This window comes from Lepidochelys kempii, chromosome 5, assembly GCF_965140265.1.
Source record: "Lepidochelys kempii isolate rLepKem1 chromosome 5, rLepKem1.hap2, whole genome shotgun sequence".
In the NCBI taxonomy this organism is placed as follows: domain Eukaryota; kingdom Metazoa; phylum Chordata; order Testudines; family Cheloniidae; genus Lepidochelys; species Lepidochelys kempii.
The window spans coordinates 87,592,221-87,607,104 of NC_133260.1; the positions used below are offsets into that span (position 1 = coordinate 87,592,221).

Here is a 14,884-nt window from a genome sequence, read left to right on the forward strand (position 1 = left end):
GAGTCTAGCAATCACTCAAACCCCTATAGTTACCGTCCTTTGTTCCAGTTTCTTTCAGGAATCTCTTTGGGGTGGAGAGGCTATCTTTTGAGCCAGCTGAAGACAAAATGGAGGGGTTTTCAGGGCCTTTTATATTCTCTCTCTTGTGGGTGGAAACCCCTTTGTTCTCCTGTGCAAAATCACAGCAACAAAATGGAGTCTGTAGCCATCTGGGTAAATCACATGTCTATGGATGATTCAGCATTTTGCAGGCCAATGCCATTGTTTACATGTTAGTTTGAACGTTCCCAGGAAAGCTCAGATGTGGATTGGCATCTCCCAAAGTCTATTGTCATTTAAGTGTTTCTTGATTGGGCACTTACTGAGAATAGTCCTTTCTCGAGAAGCTAACCAAATGCTTCACTTAGGCTATTTAGAATCAAACTAATATATAGCCAATATTCATAACTTCAAATACAAAAATGATACACGTATACAGACAGCATAATCATAACCAGCAAACTACAACCTTTCCATAGACGCCCACTTGGCCTCCTCTGTAGAAGAACTGGTGCAACAATAGGATCCTAGTCGCAACAATGATCTATACAGTCACAGTTTGTGTCAATAACAGCACAACTGTGTCAACAGATCATCTTTATGCTTCTATATTCATTATTATTTTTATGGTGGTTTCTAGTAACATCCAAAATCCTGTACAAACATATGAGGAGGTATGGTCCCCCATCCCAAAGATCACACTACAAGGTGTGGTCAAAGAAAATCCACCTGACAAGGTCCATCTCTGAAATGTTTAGTTTTAAAGTTCCATTTACGACACATCGAGAAATTGTACAATGAACAAGCATCTGAGTCTCACATCTTCCACACATCTTTCTCATTTCTGCAAATTACAGGTTTCTGTAAAGGAGTGTGTATAATGTACTGCAGAGATTTCCAAACTCTGGTCCCTGGAGCAGTTGCTGATGGTTTGTGGAGTGCTGGCTGGTCATATAATGCTGACTCCCCTCCTATTTTCAGTTGAAAGAAACAAAACAGATGAATGGGAGATAAAGGGCTTTGATCCTGTTAAGTGCTGAACACTCTTGCCTAAATCCAGCAAGCTGCTTAAGCACATACTTAAATTTAAACGCTGAGTATCCTATTACTTCAACTGGACCATTCAGATGCTTAAAGCTAAGCCTATGCATGCTGAAGTTCGTTGAATCAAAGCCAGAGTGGTCAGCACCATGTAGGATCTAGCCCAAAATGAAGAGTTGTAGCAGACAGTATGATTAAATCTTTCCTCAAAGGATAAAATACTTTTTTTCATGAAGATGGCTAAAAATGCATAAACATGTTTCTAATATTACTTTTCCATGTAAATGATTGCTGTAGTTGTTACAAGGATGTTATAAAAGATCAAAAATGGAAGGATAAACTGGTCCAAGAAATAATCTCTGTATTAAAATATAATTCACACGATGAAAAAGTTTGAGAACTCCTGCTGTATGCTATATATGGCATTTACTTCGAACATTTAAAGGTTTTCTTAGTTATGAAAGTAAGATACATTTTCTTGGCCTGGGTTTTTTTTTGTTTTTTTTTTTTACCTAAAACTCCTGAAGAGCCTCTTCAGGAAAATACAGGTTCTAAGGTTAAATTATTTTTTAATGCATATATATTTTTATATGGTCTACATTTTGTAAAGCTATATTTTAAGCTAATAGATTTGATGACAGCAAAGAGCTAAAAAAATAGATTGATTCACAATTGGTCAATTTCTGTCTGCGGCTGCTATACTGTTGTTAAAATTTATCATCAGCTTTGCAAGCAGATTTTCAGAAAATTACTTAATAGTATTATTGATTTCTCTTCTCTTTCTAAGCTCAGCTTTGGAGGGATCCCAGTGCCTGGAAAATCAGGGACCTTACCACTCAAGAACTTTCATGGGTGTTTTGAAAACCTTTATTACAATGGAGTAAACGTTATTGATCTGGCAAAGAGACGTAAACCTCAGATCTACATTATGGTAAGCGATTCCTACTGGGAAAAAAAGTCACAGTCAAGTGTCCTATAATAATAACCCAAAGCTTCGCAACCTTTGATACATAGAACATCAAGTCACAGTCTACATCAAGAAATGTGGGCTACAATATGGCTGCTTCCATGTGAATTTTAGTAGCTTGAGGGTTTCTATCCTCAGTTCTTTTTTTCTAGAGGCAGACAGAATTTGGGTACTTGTGCTCTGGGAGTGCTGAGGCCAGACAGTGCTGCTTCTATCACATAGAACTGTAGAGAGGCTTATCTGAGTACAGCAGTGTTGCGGCCATGTCCTCACCAGCTGTGCCTCCTAGCAAATGCCAGAAGGTGCTTTAAAAAAAAAAAAAAGGCAAATAGCAAATGCACTATTCCTCACCAGCACGCAGGAGCATTTTGTCTCACATAGGCTACTTCTGCAGCACTTAGGCATTTGTGTGCTTTTCCTCATCTTATACTGCCTTGTATATGAAGAGATATAATTTAGCCTGGTATGTTTTAATCGATTTGCCATGGTGCAACCAAGAGCTGTGACTGAACAAACCCAACCAGTTAGGGGTTTGGTTTCAATAACTTATCTGACCTATCCAAGCTTCTAGCATCCAGAAATTTGGACTGCAAAACTCACTACTGCACGCTTCCTTGCAAGGGTTGCTATAATTACGGCTGCTTCTCAGGGCAATATCACACAAGCATTATTTTTTTTTGAGGTTTTTGGAATTTCCACTTCCAATGTTAGAAGCAAAGAATTGAAAAAGAAAATAACTATAATAAATAAATGACATTTCCAACCTCAAAATGTTTTTCTTTGAGTTGGGGGCCAAAATATGGCTAAACAATCAGGCCAGTTCATCTATCTCTCCCATAAATTGGAATATTTGAGCCCTTCCCTGCTTTAATTTGTTTTACTTGTTGCATGAACCTGTTCTGAAAACATTCCAGAAATTCAATAAAAATGATAAAAAAAAGAAATAAGTAGGTAATATCCTTTCTGATCATCTCTTCATGGGAACTTGTTTAGTAAGAAGTAGTTACAGAATAATTGAACAAGAGATCAGAAATTGCATCAGCTTAATCTCAAATAATATAAACTGCTGTATTACTCTGGTTGAAAAATATTTAGGAAGTGTCTTCGGGTTGTAAAACTGCCAGAAAATCTGTGCTACCACAGAATTCCTGTTAAATAGGCAGTGTGCTAGTTTGATATGGTATTAGGCAGCTGTCCAAATGATGTGAAAGGAGACTCTGCAGATGGTAAAGCTTTTAGCTTTTAACAAGTTTTATTAGTCTGATGATTGCTTTTTCACTGTGGGGCAACTGAGTTTACTATTCATCTTTCTGTGGTTGCATTCATAAACAGAGAGCTTCCTCCCGCAACCCCACTGACAATAAAAAACAGAACAGAGAAACGTATGGTATGTCTACACAGCAAAAAAAAATCCACAGTTGGCCCATCCCAGCTGACTTGGGCTGTGGCTGTGGGGCTGTTTCATTGCTGTGTAGACTTCCAACTCAGGCTGGAGCCCAAGCTCTGGGACCCTCTCACCTTGCAGGGTCCAGATATCTACACAGCAATGAAACATGCAGCAGCCCAAGCCCTCTGAGCCCAAGTCGGCTTGCACAGACCAGCTATGGGCATCTAGTTGCTGTCTAGACATAATGTATTGTTGTCAAAGCCAGAAGCAAGTGTGTGTTCCAGTTTCACTCTGGATTCTTCATAAGAAAACATATTTTACTGATTTGGGGATGTATATTTTCTTAAAGAGATGTTACAGCCCTCCACTGGTAGAGCATAGTTTTACTGCACAGATGTTGGCATAAATAGTCTTCTTCTCTTCTGGTCACCTGTGGTGGGGGGATGGGTCAGTGTGGGGACGCTGGTATGGAGCTGTCTCCATTAGCAGGTAACTCTTTGGCTCTCTAGTCACCTTCTCCAACAAGCTAGACAAAGAGCCCCACTGCTTAATGTGCAATGAAGTCATCTGCTTTACTAAAATTGTGCTTCTTATTTGGGTGAATTACAATTACATCTGCATTTCCCCACCCGCCAGAGTGAGTTCAGTGCAGAAACCAAATCAGATTGAATTGGAAAGATTGTTTTTCAGTCCAATAAACTGACTTTCTCAAGAACTAAATATGGAACACTATATAGCACTAACCAGCCCCTCTGCAACACCTCTTTGTCCCTGTAAGCATTTAATCTCCTTTAAACCTCATAGCAGGCTCTTGCTACCACTGGAATTTTATCTGGCATCTGGAAGTCCTACTAAGCTCTTGAAGCTCCTAGATGCTGAGTCCAAAATAAAACAGAAACAGAATACTTCTGTGTACTCCCTGGGATTTCATTCTGTCATGTGTATAACCCAGCATCTTACCTTATTTGCTACAGGTCTCTATCTACCCTATGATTGCCTAGGAGGGAATTGGCTTCTATGCTCTGATGAAAACCTAGTGAATGTTTCTTTTGATGTCTGATATTCTTATTTATTCATAGTCCTACCTGAATTTTGGACTAAAACATCCAAAATGAATATGAACATTAGCCTTGGTTCATTGTCATGATGAACCATAGGTGGTGTGGTGTCCACACATAACTTCATGCAACTACATGTGGAATGAACTGTTTTTCTCAGAACATTCCCTAATGCTGCATTTATTTTATTTATTTTCAGGGCAACATATCCTTCTCTTGTTCAGAGCCACAGATGGTTCCTGTCACTTTTCTGAGCTCCAGTAGCTATCTAGCATTGCCTGGCACATCAGGACAAGATGAAGTGTCCATCAGTTTTCAATTTCGCACTTGGAACAAGGAGGGACTTCTGTTGTCCAGTAAACTACACCAGACTTCAGGTGGTCTCCTCCTTTATCTGAGTGATGGGAAAGTTAAAATGAGCATCTATAAACCAGGAAAAGCACAGAGTGACATCACTGCAGGTAACAGAAAATGGATTTCTATGCAGAAATGTGTCATGTCAGCTAATATATTTGGATCAATGATCCATTCCAAGGGTCCGGTCCGGGAACTCTTGTTCATGTGAGTAATCCTTGTTCATGTGAATATTATACCTGAAGATTTCCAAAGCAGTCTTTTTTTCCCTTTTGTGACATACATTCAAATGTGTACATTTCAAACTACTGACAAATATCCCAGGAAACAAACTACTTGCATGCCTATGCATTGCAGAATAGGCTTTAAAGGTGCAAGTACTTATATGAGTCCCTTAATTGTAGAATTTGAGCATCTTATCTTATTTTCCATCTGGGAAAGTGAAATCAGTTACTGTCCTATTAGACTATTAAGAAGCTAATATTTGGCAATGTTCTCACTGGAGATTATGTGATTCCTTTTTATACAAAAATATTTGTATTACAGTAATGCCTAGAGGCCCCACTTAAAGTTGTTAGGTACTGGGTGGACACGTAGTAGGAGTCAGTTCCTGCCCAGAGGAGCTTACAGTTTAAATAGATAAGACAGACAAAGGAGAGGGCAATCAGTGAAACAGAGATTTTCCCAAAGACCCCCCACTAGGTCAGCAACAGAGTTGAGCATGGAACCGAGGTCTCCTGAATTTTAGCTCTGGGCCCTGTCCACGAGAACACTCCATTTCTCTCTGTCTGTGATGTGATCCCTCTTCTCCATTATCTATGCCAGATGATAAAGAATGCTAATTCCTGGGGGTCGGGGAGAGGAAATATTAAATATAACTCTACAGCTCATTCTCTCCACATGTCTATAATGATGAAAATAGGATTTTTTAAACAATTGATTATTTTAATTCAGGAAAAGATTGCATGCTAGTAATGGTAATAAGCATAGTTGAAATTTGCATAAAGATGGCAATCCAGCTCTTATTGAAAATAAATGGGGGGTTAGCTATTGATTTCAGTGGGAGCAGGATCAGTCCCGTGGGTGTTTTAAACTAAAATAAATGATGTACAGAGATCACCATTTTAATTACTAACATGTTTCCCCAGGCTCACCATCAGAAAATGTTAATTCCACAGTAAAAGTGGCAATGATGTGTAGTTTACTGTGATATATTAGACTTCTTCAGAAGCTGTTTCAATCACAGCTCAATTACATGATATATGTTAATGAAATGGCTTCAATGCAATGTCACTTTAACAGGTCTGCTAAAGGTAGTATGACTTTTAACTAGACTACCGACATGTATGTATGACAAATTAGTAAACTATAAAGTGGCAATAAAAATACATAACATATTCCCAATTGATTGAAAATCCTCACAATAAATCTTGAAATGCTATATTAAAAAGTGATTTATCTTTATTATGTGATGAATACAACAAGCCCTCCATCTGGTCTGAGATATGGAATAACATTTGTCTATGCAAATGCAGAAAACTAATGCATTTCTTAAACAAACAAATAAACAAACCCACAACTCCTATTCTCTCCTAAAGCAGGAAGTTATCTAACAAAACCATACAGTGAACTTCTTCTTGAGCTTTTGAAGTGTTTGTTGTTGCTACAGTCACTGAAGCAAATCAAGTCTGCATTTGGAGATTGAGTAATTAAATTATGGATGGTTGGACAGGTTTGTTCCCCTACAGGCAAAGACTTATGACCTGGCTTTCACACATACAAAATTTGATAATTAAATCAGAGCATATTAGTTTGAGCACAGTTCTCAGAATTCATTACCATGAGTTTTTAAAAGATTTCTTGAGCCTTATAAAAAGGAGAATGGTGTATTAAATTCATGAGTGATTAAGTTATAATAAGCAAAATCCTTCTGTTACAGATGGGTTGTTTAATATCTTTTTTCCTTTGTAGCCCCTTTTACAAGTTGGTCATCAAATGTTCAGAAAGCAATAGAACACAGTTTAAAGAAAAAAGGAAGAAATGAAACAAAGTTAATTTGTGTTCAATGATGAGTCCAAATTGAGTTACAATGTGGATGAATGTCTGAGATATTACTACCCAGTTTATTAATGTGCACTGCCTTTTTAAAAATGTAATTTTTAATTAAATGATTTTTAAAACCATTACATTCAGATGCTGTACTTCAGGATAATCTACAAATTATTATCTTCTAGACCTGCTCAAAGTCTTTCATTACTTACTATAAGCCATGCACGCTGCCGTGTGTGTGTGTGTGGAGAGAGTTATCTTCCTTCTGTCATGGGTGACCTCACACAGAACTCTGGGTGATATTTTGTAGGAAGTGTAATTTTAGATACTCAGATACTACCATGTTGGTGGCCTACCTAACTATCTATACGGATATATGGATTTTTTAAAAGGGCTTCGTTCCCTACACTGGTGTGATAAGTAGTGTGATTAAAATAATCATTTTCCTCCTGCTGTGTGTGTGTGGGGGGGTGTTGTCTTTTTGTTTGTTTGTTTTTTGTGAAATGTTTCGTGTCAAAACTCCACAGATATATTTTAGCAAAAAAAAATCATACAATTTCCACCAGAAAAATCTACACTGGTGGCCCTTTGGCCTCTGCTGCAGACATTCACCACACTACCCCTCCTACACAAATACATTAATTCGGTTCGTTAGTCAGGTTAGTTCCATATCTGCAATGGAGGCTTTCTCTAGACTGTTTCATTCTACCTCTCCCACTGGCATTCTGTAGCATCCAGGTCTAACCAAGATACTTTATGGAGGTCCTTACTCCAGGGTGTGCCAAATGGGTGTCCAACTCCAATAGCAGCTTTCTGAATGGTATTCTGTCCAAAGTGAAGATGAGCTATATCTCCAAACAACTTTGGGTATCTCTATGCATGCCCAATAAATTACAGTAAACAAGCCAAACATGAGTAGATGGTGTTGCGAAAGTTCTATTACCCAATTCCCATTAACCAAATTAGTTCCTCTACTTTAGTCATTCATGCAGGCTGCCTCTTTGTGACAGAACATTCTGTAATCTGCACATTGTTCAAATACTTGTGATTTTCATTTATAATATTTTGAAAATGGAATCCTATTAGAGCAGAAAGTTTATTGAGGCTGCATGCCACACCAAGGATTAGAGGCTGATGTAGTTTGTTAGACTGTAAATCTGTTTCAGTCAGAACGAAGACATGGAACTCAAAACCAGCCCAGCATGGCACAAGGCAGTGGCAAAAGGAAAACTCAACATGTTGTTGGGTATATGACATGTTGAGGAACTTGAGCTACCTCGAGGGGTTGTGTCTGTTATGTTTTCTTCGTTTGTGATACCTTACGCCTACAAGGCCTTATGCAGTTCTTTGATGAATGGAAAAATGGCTTATATGCAGACATTATTTTGTTTTCAAAATTTGTGTTTGGTCATTATAAAAATGTGGTGTGATGAACACAAGTTTTATAGAATATGTGCTGTTTATGTTCTGTTCTGTCACTTGAAGGGCAGCCCTACAATAGGTAATGTAAGGGAACTTATTAAATTCCTGGGAAATGGGAAACATTCTTTCTTAGATTTAACTTTATGTCCTTTGACATCTTCATTTGAATGATCCAATGTTTTGGCATACTTAGCTCTTCTTTGATAGAAACGCTCTGCATTATTTGTTCAGTTGTTTTCAGGAGCAATTTAACAGACTTACGTTTAGAACTGTTTTATCTAGTTGTGGTTTTTTGGTGTTTTTTTTATTTGAAGTTTATAAAACACATCGATACATGTGATTGGTTCTATCTGTCCAATAGTACTAAGAATATCATGGAAGAGATGGAAAATAACATCTGATAGGTATAAATCTGTGGTGGGTAGCACGTCCCTGCGGCCTGCTGCTTCCCACAACGCCCATTGGCCGGGAATGGCAAACTGTGGCCACTGGGAGCTGTGGGGGGCCATGCCTGCAGATGGTCAATGTTCGCAAAGTGTCTCGCAGCCCGCAGTCAGCTTACCCTGATAGGCCACAGGTTGCCCACCACTGGTCTAAATAGTCAATATAAATCCAACCCTATGATGTTGCATAACAACTGTCTGCATAAGAGTAATATTTTTCTAGTGCCTCGTCCAGTCCAGTTTCAAATATTAAAGTTGCCAGTAGCCCAGGCACTCCTGCACTCCCTTTATTTTCTGGGACAACCCTATACTAAGTCAACCCCCTGAAGGCTGCTGTAAATTACACTAGCTACCAATGGCCACAAGGGTTGTTTTTTGTTTTGTTTGACTTTTTGTCAGCTGGAAATCATTAGGGTGTAGGGAAGCTCAAGCCATGCCTTCTACTCTGGCAACAGAAGAACAGTGGTTGCTGTGACAGTTCTGTATTACCAAAGGATCCCACTATAGTGGGATGATCTTTCTATGGTTGGGTACAATTATTTTAGTGCTGCTTTGTATCTATCATGGTGGCAACACAAGGGAGAATCTGGGCTAAGGCATCTAATATTTCCCTTGAGAAAAATAGCACATTCTGTAAATATCATTAGTTGGAAGTTTTCCTGAAGAAGATGATTCAGAAATCAGTTTATCCTGCAAGATAATGTTATTTATGCTTGTGACCAGGCACTGAGGCCTACTGCTGGAGCCTTGTGATTCTTACCACGCCCAGTCCCAGAAAGGAGCTGTGGAGGTGAGTCCTCCAAGTGGCCTCAAGAGGCTGCATGGGAAGCAGCCAATTAAAGAGAAGCTGCAAGGGACAGCCAATCAGGGCCCAGCAGGCTCACATAAACGGAGCTGCAGGGCCAGAGTCAGTCAGTTGCTGTTGGGAGCTTAAGGGCTGAGGCTGGTGTTCCCAGCTAGCTGAGGACCACTGGCAGGGACTAGGGAACCAAGAAGGACTTATTGGCTCGCTGCTGGGCGTGAGCACAAGATGTCAGCCCTACAGTAAGGGTGAAGCACTTGTGAAGGTGCTAGGGCCACAGGGAAGTGGCTCAGGGATCTGTAGCAGCATAGTGAAGAGGTAAAGGGGACACAGCAACACATGGATGCCCTTCATAGGGTCCATTGCCTGGGATCTGGAGTAGTAGGTGGGCCTGGATCCCACCCACCAGCTACAGATGGAGTGACCTTAATCCCAGAGTTGAACTAACCTCAGAAAGGAGATTAAAGACTCCAAAGATGGTCAGGGATTAGACTATATTGGACTTTGATACACCCCCCAGAAGGGGAACTGAACTATATAGTGGCCCAGCTGGAGAGCTGGGACTAGAAGGGCCCAGAGAGGGCAAAACCATTGCCTCCAGGAAGGAAGCCCTGGGGTACAGCTTGATACCAGGGTCAGGATTGTGTAAAGACAGTATTGAGGACACCAGAAGGGCCCTCTTGGGCCTGGGCTACACTGTGGGGGGGTTCGAACTAAGATATGCAACTTCTGCGACACTATTCATGTAGCTGAAGTCGAAGTATCTTAGTTCAAGTTACCTGGCCATCCTCATGGCAGCGAGTACACTGCGGCGGCTCCCCCATTGACTCCGCTTACTCCTCCTGCTGAGGTGGAGTACAGGCATCAATTCGGGGATTGATTTATCGTGTCTAGACGAGATGCAATATATCGATCCCCGATAGATCGATCACTACCCACCAAGCTGGCGGGTAGTGAAGACGTACCCTTGGATTCATACCCTGGAAGGGGTGTGTTTGTTTATGTCTCACATAGCCTGAGTCACCAAAACCCTTGAGAAATCTCTGATGAGTCACCATAGACTGAGACAGGTGCAGACGCACACCTGGTTACGGGGTGCTCATGAAACGTGGGTGCCACCATGTTATAGTTCTTCTAACTACTGCTAGAGCCACCAAATCTGCCACTTACATATTTTGTTTCCCTTTTCTTGGGAAGTAAGAAGGATCACACTTTAGATCTTCAGATATCCTCTTTCCATTGAACATCACTGCTCCAAAGAATCACTGTCAGCATTTTGGCAGAACAGCAGTAAAGAACCCCTGTTGTTGAAGGATTCCTCTTCAAGAAGGCATCAGGGCAGGACAAGACAATCTATAGGCCACAGTTTTCCTGAGATTCCGCCTAAGGAGGGAGTATAGCAGAATTATAATTTGAATAGAGAATAAATTTCTCCTTTTAGAGTCCACAACAAATGTGCTTGTTGAAATGGAAAAACAAATAGGGAAAGATAAAAGATACATAAGTCAAATGTAAAGAAACAACATGTTAGTGTCCAATGTGTTAGAGATCTTCTTCACACACAGTTTATCCATGTGGATATACACCCCTTGTCATTCTGCCAAGGTCTATGAAACTGAGATTTATATCCTCAGTGTGTGCTGCTGTGCAAGTTAAAACTCTCTTATGTGCTTGTTTTATAATACTTTAAATAATCCTGTCTGATGGGTATCTTGGCCATCTGAACCTTTTCTTCCTTTTTGTTATGTTTTTCTTTCTCCGTTTTTAACATAAATGCATGGTTCTAATTGCTTGCAATTTTCCCAGAATACACACCAAATTCTACATTCCATAGAAATAAATGACATTTCAATAGGAAAACCAGTTACTCAAATAACACACAAATCTAATCTCTCTGCAGATTATACAAGTGAAGAAAAGAGCCCTAAATATTTCAGGGGCTACATCATTTGGTCCTGATTCAAGAGAGGATCCTTATTCCAAACTGCACTTAAGCATGTGCTTAAAGTTAATATGCTTAAGAGCTTTTCTGGATAGAGGCTTTAGTTTGTTACCTGATATATTCACCTATGCAACTCTAGTTAATATCAACTAGTATGATATGCCTAAACTCCTGGTGAACAACCTCAAGATGTCATCCCCAAAGTCCCTATAAAATGGACAACCAAACAAAAATAAATATTCTAACATTGACATGATAGTTGCATTAGTTGTTCCAGCATTTACAACATTTTGATATTGTTGTGGGTTTCAAGGTAATGGCTACATTTGATTTTCAAAGATTAAATACTGTCCTGGCAATAGCTGCTGTAATGTTGTGTGCTATCTGTAAAGTACTGTATCAGACACCATGATTTTGTCTTAACTAACCTTCTTAGGCTGAGAGGGGGCATTTTCTATTGGTGTAGTGTTTATGGAGAATTCATTCCATTATGCATGCCAGGTTTTTCTGTTAGAGTATTAAGTATAGCAGCTGGGTCATGGGAGTTCATTCCAGGTTTGGGGGTTTTACTACAGAGTTCATTTAGTCATGGTTAGAGAAGCTGCTCGCTGTGTTCTGTGAGCTGCAAGGTCTGTGGAATCTTAATTATGAAATTATCTCTGTGTGCTTCTTTCCAGAAGACCCTACTCAGTTAGGACACAAAATAGGCATTAACATTAAAGAGATGTAATATTGATAATTAGGAACATCACTTGCCATCCACTGAAAGTATTTTAACTACCAAAAGTAAGGAAAAGGAATGGAAGAAGGTTCTATGTTTTCACATAACATAATGATAGCCCCTCTTTCTTTTTTTCTTTCTTTGTATAGCTGAGTAACTGTAGTTTATTAAATGCTTATCATATGCTTTCCATTTAAAACCTATGAAGATCAACTAGTTTAACAAATAGTACTTGTAGGTGTTTCAGCTTACTCTTGTTTTTCCTCCTAGGTGCTGGATTAAATAATGGCCAGTGGCATTCCATTTCGTTGTCTGCCAAAAGGAGCCGTATGAGCCTAATGGTGGACAATGATGTGACCTCATCTGCTCATGCTGCTGTACCTATTCATATTTATTCAGGAGACACCTACTACTTTGGAGGTGAAAGAAGCTATTGTTGTTTATACTGATAACAGCCTATAAATAAACAATGCTTGTTGCTCATGGCCTACATTTTCAAATGTGCCTAATGATTTGGCTTGCTTCAAGTTTTATGTGCTCAACTTGAGTCTCCTTAAGGAGGCCTGACTTTCAAGTGTGGGTGCTCAGCACTCTTTAAAACTCAGTCCCCTTTATGAGGCTGGGAACGCAAAATCATTAGGCACTTTTGAAAATATAGTCCCCTATATTGCATTGTTATAACAATTAGGGCTGTGGCTGGCCCTAAGAATCAGGAATTTTTATCCCCTCCCCCCTAAATGTGCTAAGAGGAGTTCTGTCACAGGAAAGAATCAAGCCTGGGTTTACTACAGCATCTTTTTCTGCTCCTAATTATTATGATGTTGTGATATAGTAATGCCTATTATCTATAGGGGTTAATTTTCGTTGCTGCACTCTCACTTAAGTGGTAAGTAATGTGTATGGCTGTACTGAAGTTTGTGTTGTATTGAAGTTTTGAGAGCATTTGAAAAATAATTATTGGCGGTTCTGTTTGCTTCAGCAGTAAGTTGTCTTTTAATTTCTTAGTTAAAACACATACTTATTTACTAATGGACCTATCCTCAGCTTCTCTGAGTCCAGCTTTATGATCAAGTCAGCAGCTTGTACAATGTCATCTGAACTTGGGAAATGGCTGATGAAAAGCAACTGAGTTTGGAACACCATTTCTTTTTGTCATGTCATGTCGGAATTTGCTGAAATATGTAGTGTATAAATACGAGGAGAAGCATTCCAGTAGAAGAAATGTATTTTCATCGGGAATACAAAATATTAGAGAGAAATTTAATCTTGGCTAAGAATCTGTTTAATTAGTCTGGAAATTCTTTAGCTTTGCGGGCAAGTACTAATACAGGTCACACAGGAGTCAAGAAAATGCCAAATATTCCAGTTCTTTTACTTGGAAATGATAACAGTGATTGGCAACTATAAGGACAAGGAGAGATTAATGAAAAATACATATTCACATAGGGTGAATTGCATGATTTATGGAATTATTGCTTTCACTTTGATATATAACTTAGAATGCTGACCACAAGCCTGAAGAACACTTCCATTAATATTAATGTAAAATATTTATTGTTTATTAATAGAATGATGAGAAGACAAAATATTTCAAAAGACAAAAGGTTATGAAAGAATATAAGACTGGATTAAATTTATTCTGGAGAAAATAGAACTTCAGAATGCTATGAGAAAAAAAGTAATTGCAAAATTAATTAAACGTTACTAATTATCTGTGAGCTAGTTATTTTAAAAATGCACAATTAATTGTAAAAATTCAATTAGTGATTGTCTTGCTACAAGTTACAAAAAGACTATTTAATAAAACAGATCTTTAAGGTTCTTATGGGTTTTTATTTTATTATATACATATATAAGTGGGTTAATTTTGCCCTCCCTTGGACTTTTGCAATTCCATTGACTTGCAAGGGTGTGAATTAGGACAGAATTGGTTATTATTTCCATGGATAAAATCTTTAGTCCCATTGAGCAGTATATGATTCAAATGTTGTAATTCTTAGGTTCCAGTACAGATGAGGTCCTAAACACTTTCAACTCCTGTACAAAGCAATAAGAGTTGAGGGAGTCCAATGCCTTGCCAGAGGAGGAGCCCTTGTTTTTCTTCATGTTTTGTAGTATATACTTTTTGAAAATCTCTCCAAGCTTTCAGTGCTGTTTTTCATTCACTTCAATGTATTCCTTAGTTTTCATTTTCCCATAGAATAAATCCCACCATCCTTTTGCAGGATTTAGAAAATACCTATTAGCTCAATGGAATGTGGAAGTGTCTTTAAGTCATTGCATGCACACATTAGGAGACAAGAAGCTCTTTGACTGATCTCACCCAGGAGACTATATTGTTTGATTAAGAGCAAAGTAGCGTCCCTGTGCATCATTCCTGTTGTAACATTGACCTCTGGAAGAAAGCCAGCAAACAATAAATTGGAGGCATATTTTGTGATGTAGCTGCTAGTAACCTGTTAGTGTTTTGTATATCAAAGTGAATGAGTCCTAAATGGAATTTCCCCTCCCCCCTAAAACAACCTGAATACTACAGTAGATAACTGATTTACATATATTATTAATTTACTATGATCTACTCATTGTATCCTTTTCTTCCCCTGCAGCAACATTTTCACAATATGCCTGCTGATCTGGTTTCTTTCAGTGCACTTCATTT

The 14,884-nt window shown here is 38.8% G+C and overlaps 1 protein-coding gene across 6 annotated transcripts in view; it reads left to right on the top strand.

Annotated features, from left to right (window-relative positions):
- CNTNAP4 (contactin associated protein family member 4) overlaps window positions 1–14,884 on the top strand; it is a 310,896-nt gene that overhangs the window by 194,056 nt on the left and 101,956 nt on the right. For all 6 annotated transcript variants that reach the window (XM_073344935.1, XM_073344938.1, XM_073344940.1 and 3 more), the window contains 3 exons: window positions 1,868–2,011; window positions 4,692–4,953; window positions 12,496–12,645. In XM_073344935.1, coding sequence (XP_073201036.1) covers window positions 1,868–2,011; window positions 4,692–4,953; window positions 12,496–12,645 — 556 coding nt within the window. The remainder of the gene's footprint in view (window positions 1–1,867; window positions 2,012–4,691; window positions 4,954–12,495; window positions 12,646–14,884) is intronic.